This window comes from Uloborus diversus, chromosome 1 (assembly GCF_026930045.1).
Source record: "Uloborus diversus isolate 005 chromosome 1, Udiv.v.3.1, whole genome shotgun sequence".
Taxonomy (NCBI): Eukaryota; Metazoa; Arthropoda; class Arachnida; order Araneae; family Uloboridae; genus Uloborus; species Uloborus diversus.
Genome location: NC_072731.1, coordinates 622590 through 636805, shown reverse-complemented (window position 1 = coordinate 636805; position 14216 = coordinate 622590). Strand labels below are relative to the sequence as shown.

General features: G+C 35.5%; 1 protein-coding gene across 1 annotated transcript in view; it reads left to right on the top strand.

Moving 5' to 3' along the window:
• The window catches only part of LOC129227616 (uncharacterized), a 116010-nt gene that overhangs the window by 38931 nt on the left and 62863 nt on the right, over positions 1-14216 (top strand). The window contains exons 7-9 of the mRNA XM_054862207.1: positions 5289-5391; positions 8157-8347; positions 11195-12560. Of these exons, the coding sequence (XP_054718182.1) occupies positions 5289-5391; positions 8157-8347; positions 11195-12560 (1660 nt within the window). The remainder of the gene's footprint in view (positions 1-5288; positions 5392-8156; positions 8348-11194; positions 12561-14216) is intronic.

Sequence of the window (14216 nt, the reverse complement as noted above, 5' to 3'; positions counted from 1 at the left end):
TTCTGATTTTCAGAGAATTATACGGCGAGAAAATCCCGATCAAAAGATTGAAGACTATAGATTGAAGACAGTGACTTACGGAACTGCTTGCGCACCGTATTTAGCCATAAGAACTATTAAAAAACTTGCTGAAGATGAAGAGATGAATTTTCCTAAAGCCTCAAAAGTTATCGACAAGGACTTTTACGTAGATGATCTATTAACAGGAGCCGATTCAATTCAGGAAGCTGAAAATCTCATGAGTGATTTAATTAATCTAATGAGAAGAGGTGGATTCACTCTTCGAAAATGGATATCAAATGAACATAGTATTCTTTCAAAATTACCTCCTGAACTAAAAGGAACAGAACAGTCTATAAATATTGCTGAAGATCAGTCAGTGAAACTTCTTGGCATTCAGTGGGAACCAAATCAAGACACATTTGCGATTCATTTAAATCCAGCTCAAGAAGTCACCACAAAACGGCAATTATTGTCAAGCATTGCTAGAATTTATGATCCCCTCGGTTTCATTTCACCCTCTACAGTTTTAGCTAAAATTATGATGCAGAAATTATGGTTATGCAAGTCAAAATGGGATGATCCACTCCCAGACAGTATCCTTAAAGAATGGACAAGTTTTGCTTCACAGCTTCCGATGCTTGAAAATATTCAAATGCCACGACATTTCTTCATCCAAAATTCTGCAGTAAAATGTATTCAAATTCATGGCTTTTGCGATGCTTCCCAAAAGGCTTTTGATGCTGTCCTTTACATGAGATCAGAATTTGAAGATGAGAAAGTCAAGATTAGTTTAATCGCCGCGAAAACCAGAGTCGCACCACTAAAAACAATAACGCTTCCTCGTTTGGAGCTGTGTGCAGCTGTAATGTTAAGCCAACTCTACAAGAATGTAGTTGAAAATCTTGCCATTCAAGTAGATGAGTCATTCTTTTGGACGGATTCCCAAATAGTGCTTGATTGGATAAATTCCGAACCTCATAAATGGAAATCCTTCATTTCTAATAGGATATCGCAAATTCATACTAATACTCAAGTCGATGCCTGGCATCACGTTGTAAGCAAAGAGAACCCTTGTGATTGTGCCTCAAGAGGACTCATGCCTTCAAAACTTCTTAATCATTCATTATGGTGGAAAGGTCCTTCTTGGCTTTCAGATTCGCCAATAGTTATCCCTCCACAAAACCATTCAGCTCCGGAAAAAGAAAAAATCCCAGAAGTGTCAGAGAAAACGGCAAGTTATTCTAATCAAGTAGAAGGCGAGTTAAACTTCATTCATAACTATTCTTCGCTGAGTAAACTTACTAGAGTAGTTGCGTATAGCGTACGATTTATTCAAAATGCAAAATGTGACAAAAATAATCGGAAAGTAGGTTCTCTTAAGACATCAGAATTACTTGACGCCACAACTCGCATTGTAAAGTTGGTCCAAGATTCAGAATTCAAATCGGAAATTCATGCTATTCAAACTAAAGGGAGTTTGCCAGCTAAAAGTTCCTTAATATCATTGAATCCTTTTCTTGACAAAAACGGTATTTTAAGAGTTGGCGGCAGACTTAAACACTCTAATATGTCAAATGATCAAAAACATCCAATGCTACTTCCTAAAAATCATCACCTTTCGGATTTAATTATAGATTATTATCACAAACTCTCTCTTCATGGAGGAACAGAAGTTGTACTCTCACTCATTAGACAGCGGTTTTGGCTGATATCAGGAAGAGATAAAGTCAGAAGAAATATTCAGCGTTGTCTGACATGCTTCAAGATGAAGAAGAAAATCATGTGCCAAATTATGGGAGATTTACCTAAAGATCGCGTTCTTCCTTCCAGACCATTTCTCAAAACGGGAATAGATTTTGCAGGGCCGATAATAACGAAGCCAAATCTCAAGAGAACAAGGGTTACCACAAAGTCATACATTGCTTTATTCATTTGCTTCACGACAAAAGCAGTTCATCTTGAAGTTGTGTCCGAACTAAGTACAGATTCATTCTTAGCGTGCCTCAGAAGATTTATATCGAGAAGAGGGAAACCTTCAGACATATATACTGATAACGGCTCTAACTTTAAAGGTGCAAGAAACTATTTATACAGTCAAATGGAAATTCTTAAATCAGCATCAGTTCAGGACTTTGCTTCAGAATTGTTTATTAACTGGCATTTCATCCCACCCAGTGCACCTCATTTTGGAGGTATCTGGGAGTCTAACATCAAATCAATGAAGCAACATCTTTTCAAAGTATGTAAATCAGCAGTGCTTAATTATGAAGAATTATCAACTTTAATTATTCAGATTGAAGCATGTATGAATTCAAGACCACTAACTCCTCCTAGTAGTGATCCAAACGACCTTGATCCCTTAACACCGGGTCACTTTCTGATTGGAGCACCGCTTCTAGCAATGCCTGAGTCTTATCATGCAGAAAATTCGCTATCATACACTTTAAGATTTAAGTTGATTCAAGCTCTTCGCGAAGGATTCTGGAGGCGATGGAGTGCTGAGTATCTCACACAGTTACAGCAGAGAAGTAAATGGAAGTCATTTAACCCAAATATAAAAACTGGACAACTGGTGTTGTTAAAAGAAGATCTCAAACATCCCATGAAATGGAGTTTAGGAAGAGTTATGGAAACTTTTCCTGGAGATGATGGAGCTGTAAGAGTTGTTCAGGTGAAAACTACATCAGGAACATTTAAAAGACCAATAACTAAGATTGCTCCCCTACCAACTTAGACTTAGTTTTGGACATTTGTCCAATGGGGGGGAGTATGGTAGTTCTTATCGTCTGCAGCTGAGCCTAGAACTTTAATTTAATTATTATAATTTTCATTGCTCGCGTGAGTGGCAACGTTAAAATTTAAGTTTCTTGATGGAACAAAAAAGATTACTGAGTAGCGATAAGTCAAGCAGCGTTGCTGCATCACATTCTTTTCTTTCTAAAATATCTCGATCATTCTAAGTTATATTTATTTCTGAATTTATGTTAAATGTTACGTTCGTGTGTTGTAATAAATGTTCAATATAGTTATTGCAAGTATATTTTATTGCGAATTCACAACGAAGAGTAAGCGGCTCTACAATTCAAAAAAGGTCACGTAGCCCGCCATGCTCAACCACAAATGTCTAGTGAAATTTGAAACTATGTTATTTTTATTCACATTATTATAATAATAAAGAAAATTAGAAATTGTGTGTGTGTGTGTGTTTTTTTTTTTTTTTTTAGAAACAGTATGTAGAAAACTAAATTCCATAAATAAATTGACAATCTAATGAAAAGTCTATGTATTTTCTCAGTGGGATCAAGTATCCCCCATGAAGGAATCATGTATACCTTGATGTGGAGATACATGATCCCTTTATGATTTTTTTGAAAAAATAATATTTTACCAAAACTATCTGTTTCATTTCAACTAAAAAAAATACTGTCAGATAGAGAAAAAAATTACCTTTGTTTACGCATTTTTTTTTAAACTGATAATTTGCTGCTGAGAAAAAAATTGAATACTAAAGTGGGGATCACGTATCCCCAGTCTCCCCGAGTGGCAGCTTTCATTGGATGTGATGTATGATTGACAAATAAGAGTCTTTAATAAAGTTCATCATAATTTGCACCCACTTCCTGCACCCCCGTTTGCACCCTTTATAGGGCTTACTCGAATTCAGCTTGAGTGCGTGGAGAAGGACTGAAAGCACGGTCTTTGATATCTAAAAGATCCCACAAATGTTTAGTGTTATTTAGTCGTAACAGGCCATACATGCACATGTGTCCCAGAAAAAATGAAATTGATTTTTCATGTCGCACACAATATTACAATTTTCCTGTTAGGTCAAAACAATTGTACAAAAAAAAATGTATATATAATTTTAAAAACAGCAACCCGTGCCGACTTTCACCTGAAAATGTTAACCAACACTAGACCAAATCGAAAAAAAAATATTTATTTAGAAGTTTGGAATTTTATACAGATAAAGCTTAGCTCTGTAGCTCTCTACACGTACCCCAAAACTGTTTTTCCAAATAAAAAAAGTATTTAGGTGTCCAACAAGAGGACTTAAATTTATAATTTTCTTCAAAGAAATAATTTTTTCTATACATTTTTTTAAAAATTAAGTTACATTTTAAGAAGTTATCAAGCTGAAAAATATCTAAAATAAAGTAGATAATTAGCGTTATAAATATAGATTTTGTCTCTCTTACAATATTCAAGTGGTTCACATAGTACTCAAAGATATGAATATTTCAAGTTTAGGCTAAGGTTTTCACTTTAAATGTATCATTTTTAATTACTTTTACAAATGTTAATTTGAAAATGTTTTCACCAATAATTTTTGAAGATGATATTTTATTTAAATTTATATGTAATTTCTTAAGATAAGTAAAACAATCAAATATTTTGAAGAAAATTATAAATGTTAGGCCGCCTTCTGGACACCTAAATATTTTTTAAAAATGTGACTAAATATTTTTGTGTTACATATGGGGGCTATAGGGGCAGCGTTTTATTAACATGGAATTTCGATCTTCTCTCTCTCTTTTATTTTATTTTATTTATTTTTTGATTCGGCTTAGTACTTTGTGCTTGTTTACCTTTTGAGGCTCGTTTGCACTGGTTGGCGTTGTTCAAATTAAATGAAACTCTTTTTATATAACTGTTTTGACCGGAAAGGAAAAATGTAAGCTGGTGTGCGATTTGAAAAATCGACTTTCATTTTTTTTTGGACACTCTATTGTTTATAACCTACCGCACTAGAGCTAACAATATAATTCAAAAATCCAAGGGATCTGGAAAAGTAAACAACCATAATACCCCTCGCCTCGCTTCTTTTCTCTTAAATATCGCTATTTCTTCCTATTATTGCGTTTAACATATTTTTAGGTTATTAAGGCACTATTATATAACCTTAATTATAAAATGTAAGCGGGTGTGCAACTTGAAAAATCGACTTTTATTTTTTTTGGACACCTTAATGTTTATAACCTACCGCACTAGAGCTGTCAATATAATTCAAAATTCTAAGGGATCTGGAAGAGTAAATCCCCATAATACCCCACACAGAATAAACTGTAACAATTTAAAAAAAGAAAAATAAATAAATCATGCGAGAACAGCATGCTTCCAGCCGTACTGAAAAGTACATTCACTCAATCTTTGAACTATGAGGCGTTTATGTGCAATAGGTCCACCAATTACAAGTCAAATTATCTGTACTGTTTTGAAATTATTCTTGAATTTTTTAATGATAGTGATTTTAATTATGTGTTAACAATCTTAAATGTTCTTAGGCAGTGCCGCCTAGTCCTGCTCCCAGGGCAGCTCCCAGAGGAAATGACGTTTCAAAAGGTTCCGAGTGTTTGCAGCAAGTAACGAACAGTGTCGTCCAAGAAGGTAAATTTACATTTTTTTTTCAGCAATCACGATTGCTTATTGTTCTCACTTGACTGTTTTTGGCGTCCTATTATTTTATTTTCCCACCGCCTCCCTCTGCCAGCACCACCGTCGACCGGCTCCTCACGATGCTGCTCCTATAGCGAAAACCGTCTCCAGGTTGAGTTCATATCCTACACATCACACACCGCATGCAAACATACACCTAACCACACACGCACATACAAACAAACACACACGCCTACCTCTACACACACATACACAAACACTCATACCTGTACACAGACACAAACATATACGCCTACACACACACATACACGCATACATGCACACACAAACACACACACCTAACCACACATACACACACGCCGACAGATACACATTCGTGATTCCGAAAAACATAATTTGAATTCAAAATGTCAAAATTCAAGTTAATTTTTTTATTTATTTATTTATTTTTTTGGTGTCATGTGTAAATTTTAAATGTAAATATGCCATGTTTCCCTTTCTTTATGTGTGTGCGTTGTAGAACTTTTGATTAATTTCTTGAATTTAATGCTTAAAGCGAAAACTTTCATGTTATTACTTCTACCAGACTATTTTGCCGTGCGAGCGCAAAAGTTGTATCTGCATCAGAGTCCAAATTGAGAAATTCCCGTTTAAAGCTGCGTTCCTCCATGTATTTGATTCAGTTGAAACCTTTTTAGATTAAAAAAAAAATTTCCTAGCTGCAAATTATCATAAAGGATTGTATTTGTTTAAAATATGTGACACAATGAACCACCCGGTGACAGCAACTCAATTTTGACAACAATGCAGATACAACATTTGTGCTTAGCACGGCAATATTGTGCTTGGTGTTGAGAAGAAGCTGTCACAAAACTTAATTTCAAACTCTTCTGCCAAGCTGTTAGAATGGATACATGAAACCAATATTAACTTATAACATTTATTGAAGAAAAAACATGAACTAAAATTAAAGTTGAATGAACGAACATCAGTTAGAATTTGAACATAACATAACAGAACCGACAGAACTGAACTACGTGAATTCACTGGGTATTTATACTGAACTGCTCGGTCAACAGTGTTGCCATTAAAATAACATCAAAGTTTTTCCGCAAAAGCACCATATTTGACCTTTAATGTAATATTTATGAAAAAGCTTGGTCCACAATTATTTTTAAAAAAAGAAATTTTGACTAAAAACTTGTTAATTTGCATTTTGACGAAAACGATGTGTAGTTTTTCATCAGTCAAAATTAATAGCAACCTGAAACTGTATATAACTGATACAAAGGTTATTAAATAACATTGTGCAACAAACTAACAGATGGAAAAGCTACTTTATAAATGCTTACATTAACAGCAGATTACAGCCACGTGTTTTTCGGTCAAGAAGAAACCTTGTTTTTTTGCAATGCAGAAATGTCGGGTTATATCGATGTAAAATAGACTTTTGCTGGGGATATTTCGATAATTGGGAATCTGGCGCGGTCGCCTCATTTTTGGCGTAAATAATTTTATTTTGGTAAACCTGCTGATTTATAGTATCCCTATGTAAATAGATGTTTCCGATCTCTTTATTTTGATTAGCAAAGAAAAATACCTCTCGCGCAGGTGCTTGTGCCAAAAACGACAATAAAGAAAGATCGCCAGATTCCCAGTTATCGAAATATCCGCCTTTTGCTTGTAAAGTCAGCACATTTTTTGTTAGAAGACTTTAAATCCAAAATCTCACATTTTTCTCGCATTGTAAAAAGAGGTTACACGAAACCATTTAACTCTTGTCTGCCAATTGCTTCTAACATTAAACTTCTGCCACAAGCTTAAAGCTTAATGTGGTTAACATTTGTAACGTTGTTTTTCCTATTTTATGTATGTTGCTTGTCTCCGTATTAGAAAGTCGAAAGTTTTAGGGATCTCTTTTAAAACAATCAATGCAAATTACGCTTGGATCGATCTTTTTCATTCCTATTTAAAATCATCACATTGCTTCATGATGAGTGCTGCGAAAATTAGTCTAAGCAAAGGTCAATTGAGGCAGAGAGAAGCGAAGGGAAGCAAGTGCCACATTAAAAACTTGAAGAAAACCAGTACAAATAGTAGGCAAACCTCTCCTCCGTTTAGGGTCAGAGATAGTAGCACTAGTCCTGGTAACGTGCTGCTATACAGCATGATTTAAAAGAATTTTTCACTGAAAGCCCATTTAGGACCTGGGCGGTCATTCCAAGCTCATCAGCTTGCGAGATCGAGATTTTCGCTCACGTGATCGGTTATGAAGTAGAAATGTCGCAAAGTAGTATTCTAATCTATTCGAACCTAGCCGCAAGCTATGTTCGAGTAGATTAGAATAGTATTTTGCGACATTTCTGCATCACAGCCGATCACGTGAGCGAGAATCTCGATCTCGCAAGCTGACGAGCTTGGAATAACCGCCCTAATCTTTAAACACGTTTTACTCAAAACTTGAAAATGTCAATTTAATTCTCACTACCTCAATCAGTCATTGAGTTGTACAAAGTATAACCATATTTTCCATGATATTAGACACTAATGTGCACAAGACGCAGCGTTGGTGCCATTTTTTTGGAACAAAATGTTTTCATTTAAAAATGAGATAAAACCGACTGCATTTCAAATATTGTACACGATATTTTTCTAATCATTTGCCCTCCCATAAATAATCATTTTCCATCCTATAAATAATCATTTTTCCTAATTATCCTTTCTTAAATAACATTTCGGTGTGTTTTTGCTGATAGTTCCTACTCCTCAAGCCCGAAAGCTTCGATCCGCATCTTATGGCGGTAGCCCTTCCAAACTCTCTGACGAACTGGTTGCTCGGTTGAATGGCGGAGGTTCTTCCAGTCCCCACGCAACTAGTAACGGTTTTACAGATTTTATTGCTACGACCGTGGGGTCACCGCAAACTCCTAGCACACCCAGAGATAAAGTAAGCTTGATTTTATTTACTTGTAAAGGGTGTCCCAAAATTAACGCAAGATTTGAATTTGCCACCATTTTTTCCATAAATTGTTGGCAACCGTGAAAAAAGAACAATTTGACAGTTGAGAGTTTAGGGTTAGTAAAAATGGGGTATTGTACCATACAGCTAGAGAGAGTGAAACATTTCAATTACTGCATAAGGCATTTCCTGGTCGCGTACTCTCTCATTTCGGTGATCAGAATTGGCACCCTAGATCGTGTGATTTAACATTTTTAAATTTCTTCTTATGGTGTTATTTGAATTCAAAGGTCTATGTCAACAAGCCCACAACCACCCGTGCATTACCGTGTTGCGATACCGAGCGCCAATAACAGTAACTGCTTGACCAGCCTCAACTTTCATTATTTTTGAAACAATTGTTCAATAATGAAAGCACGTCATTGTACCGTATAACGCTCCATTTTTGATTACCCTAAACTCTCAGCTGTCAAATTATTCTTTTTTCAGGGTTGCCAACCATTTATTGCAAAAATGGCGGCAAATTCAAATGTTGCGTTAATTTTGGGACACCCTTTACATTTAAAAATGGTTTGTTTGTGTGAAAGTGCGTCCTCTTGTGGTTTTTTTACACTTATTCATACTACTTGAAGAATAATGATCTAATTACGTACAATATTAGAGGAAAAAGCGTTTATGTCCCCCCCCCTCTAACACTCGAATACTTTTATTTGTTTCCCTAATTTTCCGTAAAAGTAAAAGAGAAAAAAAAACACGTGTACAAAGAATTAATGCATCTTAAAAATATTACTAGAGACAAAAACAAGATAAAAAATAAATACCTATTAAAAATTGGAAATTTGAAAATAGGTTTAGCCCCCCCCCCCCTCCCCCAATATCCTTTGAATGAATACTCGTATTCGAACAAACCATTTTTACAACCAATATACCGAAAGCACGGTTGTCAAATCCTGAGACTGCAGTTTCGTTCTTGTTATGTATTCTTGAGTCTGCCATAGAGAATAACAAAACTGGAGGCAGATGTTAAACCATTGAAGGACAAGTGCAGTTTCTGGATGTCATAAATGGGATGTCGGTACATTGACTGTAGTTCTGCCTAAGCACTATCTCAAGGGAGTATACTATTGTTTAAATATCATTTCGTTCGAAAAAGGTTGGAAAGGATACCTCATTTCCATATTTCACTATTTAAATTTGAATATTTTTTGTTAAATTTTGAACTGTTCAAAAAAAAAAAAAAAAAAAGAAAAACTTAACATTAATACCTACGAGGAAACTAGGAAAATATAGATCCTGACCTTAAAAGCGGATTTGTTTCAAACAAACTTAGTTGTAAAATGATCTTGATGAGGAACATGTGTACAAAAAAATGTTTCTTTTTATTTAATTATTTTAATTATATTTTTTCAACATAGACAATAACACGAAAAATTATTTTTTGCCCCCAAAGAATTTGCAAAATGGTCCATATTCCGAGTATATTCTGAATTTTTAGTTTCAAGAAAAAGAATAAAGTAGTGAATAAAAACCGAAATATTCCATACTCGTAGTCTTAACATTGACACAAATCAGAGATAGATAGTGCCAGAATCAAAATGAAATGAACAAAATGCGCAAACTTTTTAAACGCAAAAGTTACCAAAGCTGCAGAGTGTGAGGAAAATGACTAATTCCTCATTCTGACTTTGACTCCTAGAATTTTTGAGTCTTCGACTCCTACTCTGAATCCTAGAATTTTAGGTCCTTCGACTCCGATAGCTCATAATCAGTCTGACGCCGGTTTCTCGACTTCAATCACAGACTCCTACTCTTGATTCCGCATACTCAAAGAGAAAATGAGTCTGAGGTGTGAAATTTTAAAGTCTTCATATCTCGAACTCCGACTGTTTTATCTCAAAATCAATTCAACGCCGATTTTCCACCCTTGTTTTTTATTGCGAAAAAATGATTCTTGGATAATTTATCTCTATTTTCATTTTAAAGTGTTAATTTATTTCTTTAATGTTTAGCAACGGAAAATGCAAGTATATGTGGAGTGCTTTATTTTATTTTAAATAAAGAAGGAATTTTTCAGACGATTCTTTCAAAGCGAAAATTATTTATTTAAGATCACTTTTTGTTATTTATTTTGGAAAGCATTTTATTATCATTTTGTAATTTTCGGTGGCAATAAAATTATAGGTGTTGTTTTATTTTTCCTAGAAGAAAAAGCTACAAACCATTTTTCTTTTCGAAAAATATGTTCGTATTTTGATGATAATTTTATTTTTATTTTAATTTCATTTATTTATTTATTTATTTTTTTGAAACGATTAATTAATTGTATCAATTTTTAATAAATATAAATGAGCCTTTTTAGTTTTCATTATTTATTTAACTAATTCTTAAAGTTCTCTGTTTGGTTAATTAAGTAACTGACATGGGTTAAATATATATATATATATATATATATATATATATATATATATATATATATATATATATATATATATATATATATATATATATACTTGAATTCATGTCTACTTGTATAATTTTATGCTTTAAAACATAATAAAAACCATGAGTGACTTTTAACATTCAAAATGTTAAGATGAGCATCCATTCTGCGTGTAAGGCTAACTTTACACGTATTTTATTCCATGTGTTAAACAACTCCAACTATTACTTAGAAATGTGATTTTATTAATTGAACAAAGCATTTTTTGTAAAGCATCACAGTAGCCTCTCTTTTAAAATATCGAGAAGAAAGAAAGTTCTAGTAATTTAAAAGAATTATTTTTTTTCTTTATAGATATTTCAACATATATTTGATAATTTTTACGATTTTTATAGCAAGCGGGAGATTCTGATACTCAGAGTGAAGCAGAGAGCATCAAATCTGTTAGACTGCGCCGGAAGCTTCCCAACCTTCCACCCGATCAATGTCCCTCTCCTAGCCCCACTCGGAAGACATTGGAAAGAAGCAGAAACGGAAGCACCGAGCTTGATGATGCAGCAGAAGCAGAAACAGCTGCCCTAACTCCAGCAGCAGCCATCACAATTACAACAACTGTTACCACTGCTCTCGAAGTGTCTCGGCAGTACTCCCCAGCACCTATTCTTGGAGCACCATCACCCACGCCTCTATCGGGAAATCTTTCCCCGCTGTTGGGAAAAAGGACAGAATTATCTAGAACACCCAGCCCTGGTGGAGAAGCTTCGGGTACGAAGCTTCCCCAGTACATGCAGAGCTTGAAGAAGCAGCTTAGGGATGAATTGAAAGCGGTGACTGAAGAACGGAAAATTATGCTCGAACAGAGAGGAAAAGAACGAGGTGAAGGTGAAGGATCTCATACACCTCAACCTCTTACACCGGTACACCAGCCTCCAGCAGGCTCAAGACGAGACTTGGAAACTTTGTCTAAAAGTGGTTCCCAATCACCGTACCCTCCGCAATCGCCTCATCAGAAACAAACTCAAGCACAATTAGTTGTTCAAAACAGGTCACCTTCGCAGACGCTTTCCCAAGTGCCAACAACGCCTCAGACGCCATATCAAGCCCAAGAGAGGACAATACAACAAATTCAATCAAAACTTCAGAGTCAAACGAACGCGACGTTGCAGCAGCGAACTCCGACGCAACCGCAGCAACAGAACCTTATGTATCAAAGTCAGTTACACTTCGGCCAAAACCAGCCAACCTCATATCAAATTCAACAGTTTAACTTACATGGTGTCAATCCAGAGCAATCCATCTATCACACTCTGCCGGACACTGGTCGTAGGACACCACAACCATCTCCAGCGAGAACCCCCCTGCCTGATGCAGTGCCACCCTATTCCGGAAGCCACCGTTTTCAGGATGACGATATTACAATTATGACAACTGCTACGACGACGGTGGTGTCAGCGTCTGAACAGTGGCATGACGGTACTAAACGCTATCGCCAGCCACCGACTACAACAATTGCGCCATCTACTGCTATAATGGGCGCTAGCATAGAATCTTTGAGGCGCCTTCAGCCGAAGATGTCACCCCAACCTTCGCCAAAGAAGGGAAGACGTAGACATACGAGCGAAATTAACATTCCTCCATTCCCAGTAATGGATCAGTACCAGGAGATGGCACATACAATTTATCATGCACCAATGAGACAGCAGCGACCAACAACTCCTCAGTCCGTACAGTATTACACTCAGGTACCAGCCCAACAACCAGGTATGGCAAACTTTTTATAAAAACATGTTTACCTTACCAGAGCTATTTTTTTCTAAGTTCCGAATAGTCGCGAAATAAGCGTCACCGTAAAAATGTCGATGGATCGTCATGTGTGTTCCACAGTGTCTCTAGAATATAAGGGTATCAGGTTAAACAGTTTTCAGTTTTGAGCGTGCTGCGAGTGCGTAAACACACCTCAAACAATAGAATCCGACACGAAGTGTGAATTTCGCGATGTATACTGTCATTCAATTTATGTTTGCTTAGGTATGCAGTGCAACAGAAATTTATCAATAATTGAAAAAATTTCATGTTTGATAGCAAGAGCGGCAACTGTATTAAAACTTTGAAGAAAGATTTGCCAATGTTCATGATGCATGCTGCTCGGCCAATGCAGTTCGGATTCAGCACCTTCTGATTTCCATATTTTTTGCTCAAATGAAAATCTAGTTCTTAGGACAAAATGGTGTCCACACTAGCGTAGAGAAGAGGCTGCCAATCCAGGCAACCACCTTTTATGACGAGGGTTGAGAGAGTTCGAGAACGCTACTAATAGATCTCGAAAATCGAACCAAGACCATGCAGTAAAATAGCTAACCAGTACCTCTAAATATTGCAAACAAAAAAGCCTGCATTTCCACTGCTATTTTTATTGCACGATAAATCGGACCTTGGAGAAAAATCCAATTGCCCTCGTAAGTTATAAGTAATTAAGATTATATTAAGAGTGTGCAGATGCATACATTTTGGACATAAATTTAGTGTTGCGGTTTGTGTGATTAGATCCATTTTTTCATTAATTATAAAAACCCCAGAGAAGATTTTCTCTGAACTCAGTAGTTAGCGTTTTGCAAATCACGAATATTTTGTGGCATGCTATTCTTATGAATAATCCCTCGATACATAGTATGCTACTTTAATGCTTTGAAATCTTACTGTGGTTGGTCGAAAATCTTTTACCAGAACTTAAAAATCACACTGTAAGGCCAAAGGATTGAATAACTAAACGAAATAAACTGTTCACTCTGCCCCATCCACTTTGTCCCGCGTGTCCGTGATTAATAGTACAATTCAATTAAAAATAAATAACATTAAAAGTAATTAAAAAAAATACTCCACCGAATGTTAGGTAATTAATGTGTAAAAAGGATAACAAGAACTTTATCATTTACAATAACAAAAATAGGTTGTATTATCATATGCTTTTATCTTCAGGAACTACCTTTTCTCGACAGGAATAGACGAAAGACAAAATGGGGAACTACGCGGTTTAAATATTACCAGATAGGCGGCGCTAAAAACAGCCGTTCACCGTTTCACTTCGCCCCACGTTTCCCTACTTGAACGCGAAATATCTAAAATAAAAAATAAAGCCAGAACAATACTTCGAATTTACTGAAACATAATTGCTAACAGTTTGAACTCATTTTTACTTAAATTGACGGGTTTTTTTTCCAATGAAAACATTTTTAGTTTTCAAAAAAATCCCTTTAACTGCTGAAATAAAGTATTTGAGTTAATTTGGAACCAATGTCAACCATGTATGATAAATGTTTGAAAATCTATGTCGACATACAGGAAAATTGGCTCGCATTTTTCCCGATGAACTTTATACTACTCAATTCAAAATATAATTCATAGCTTTAAAAAAAATGC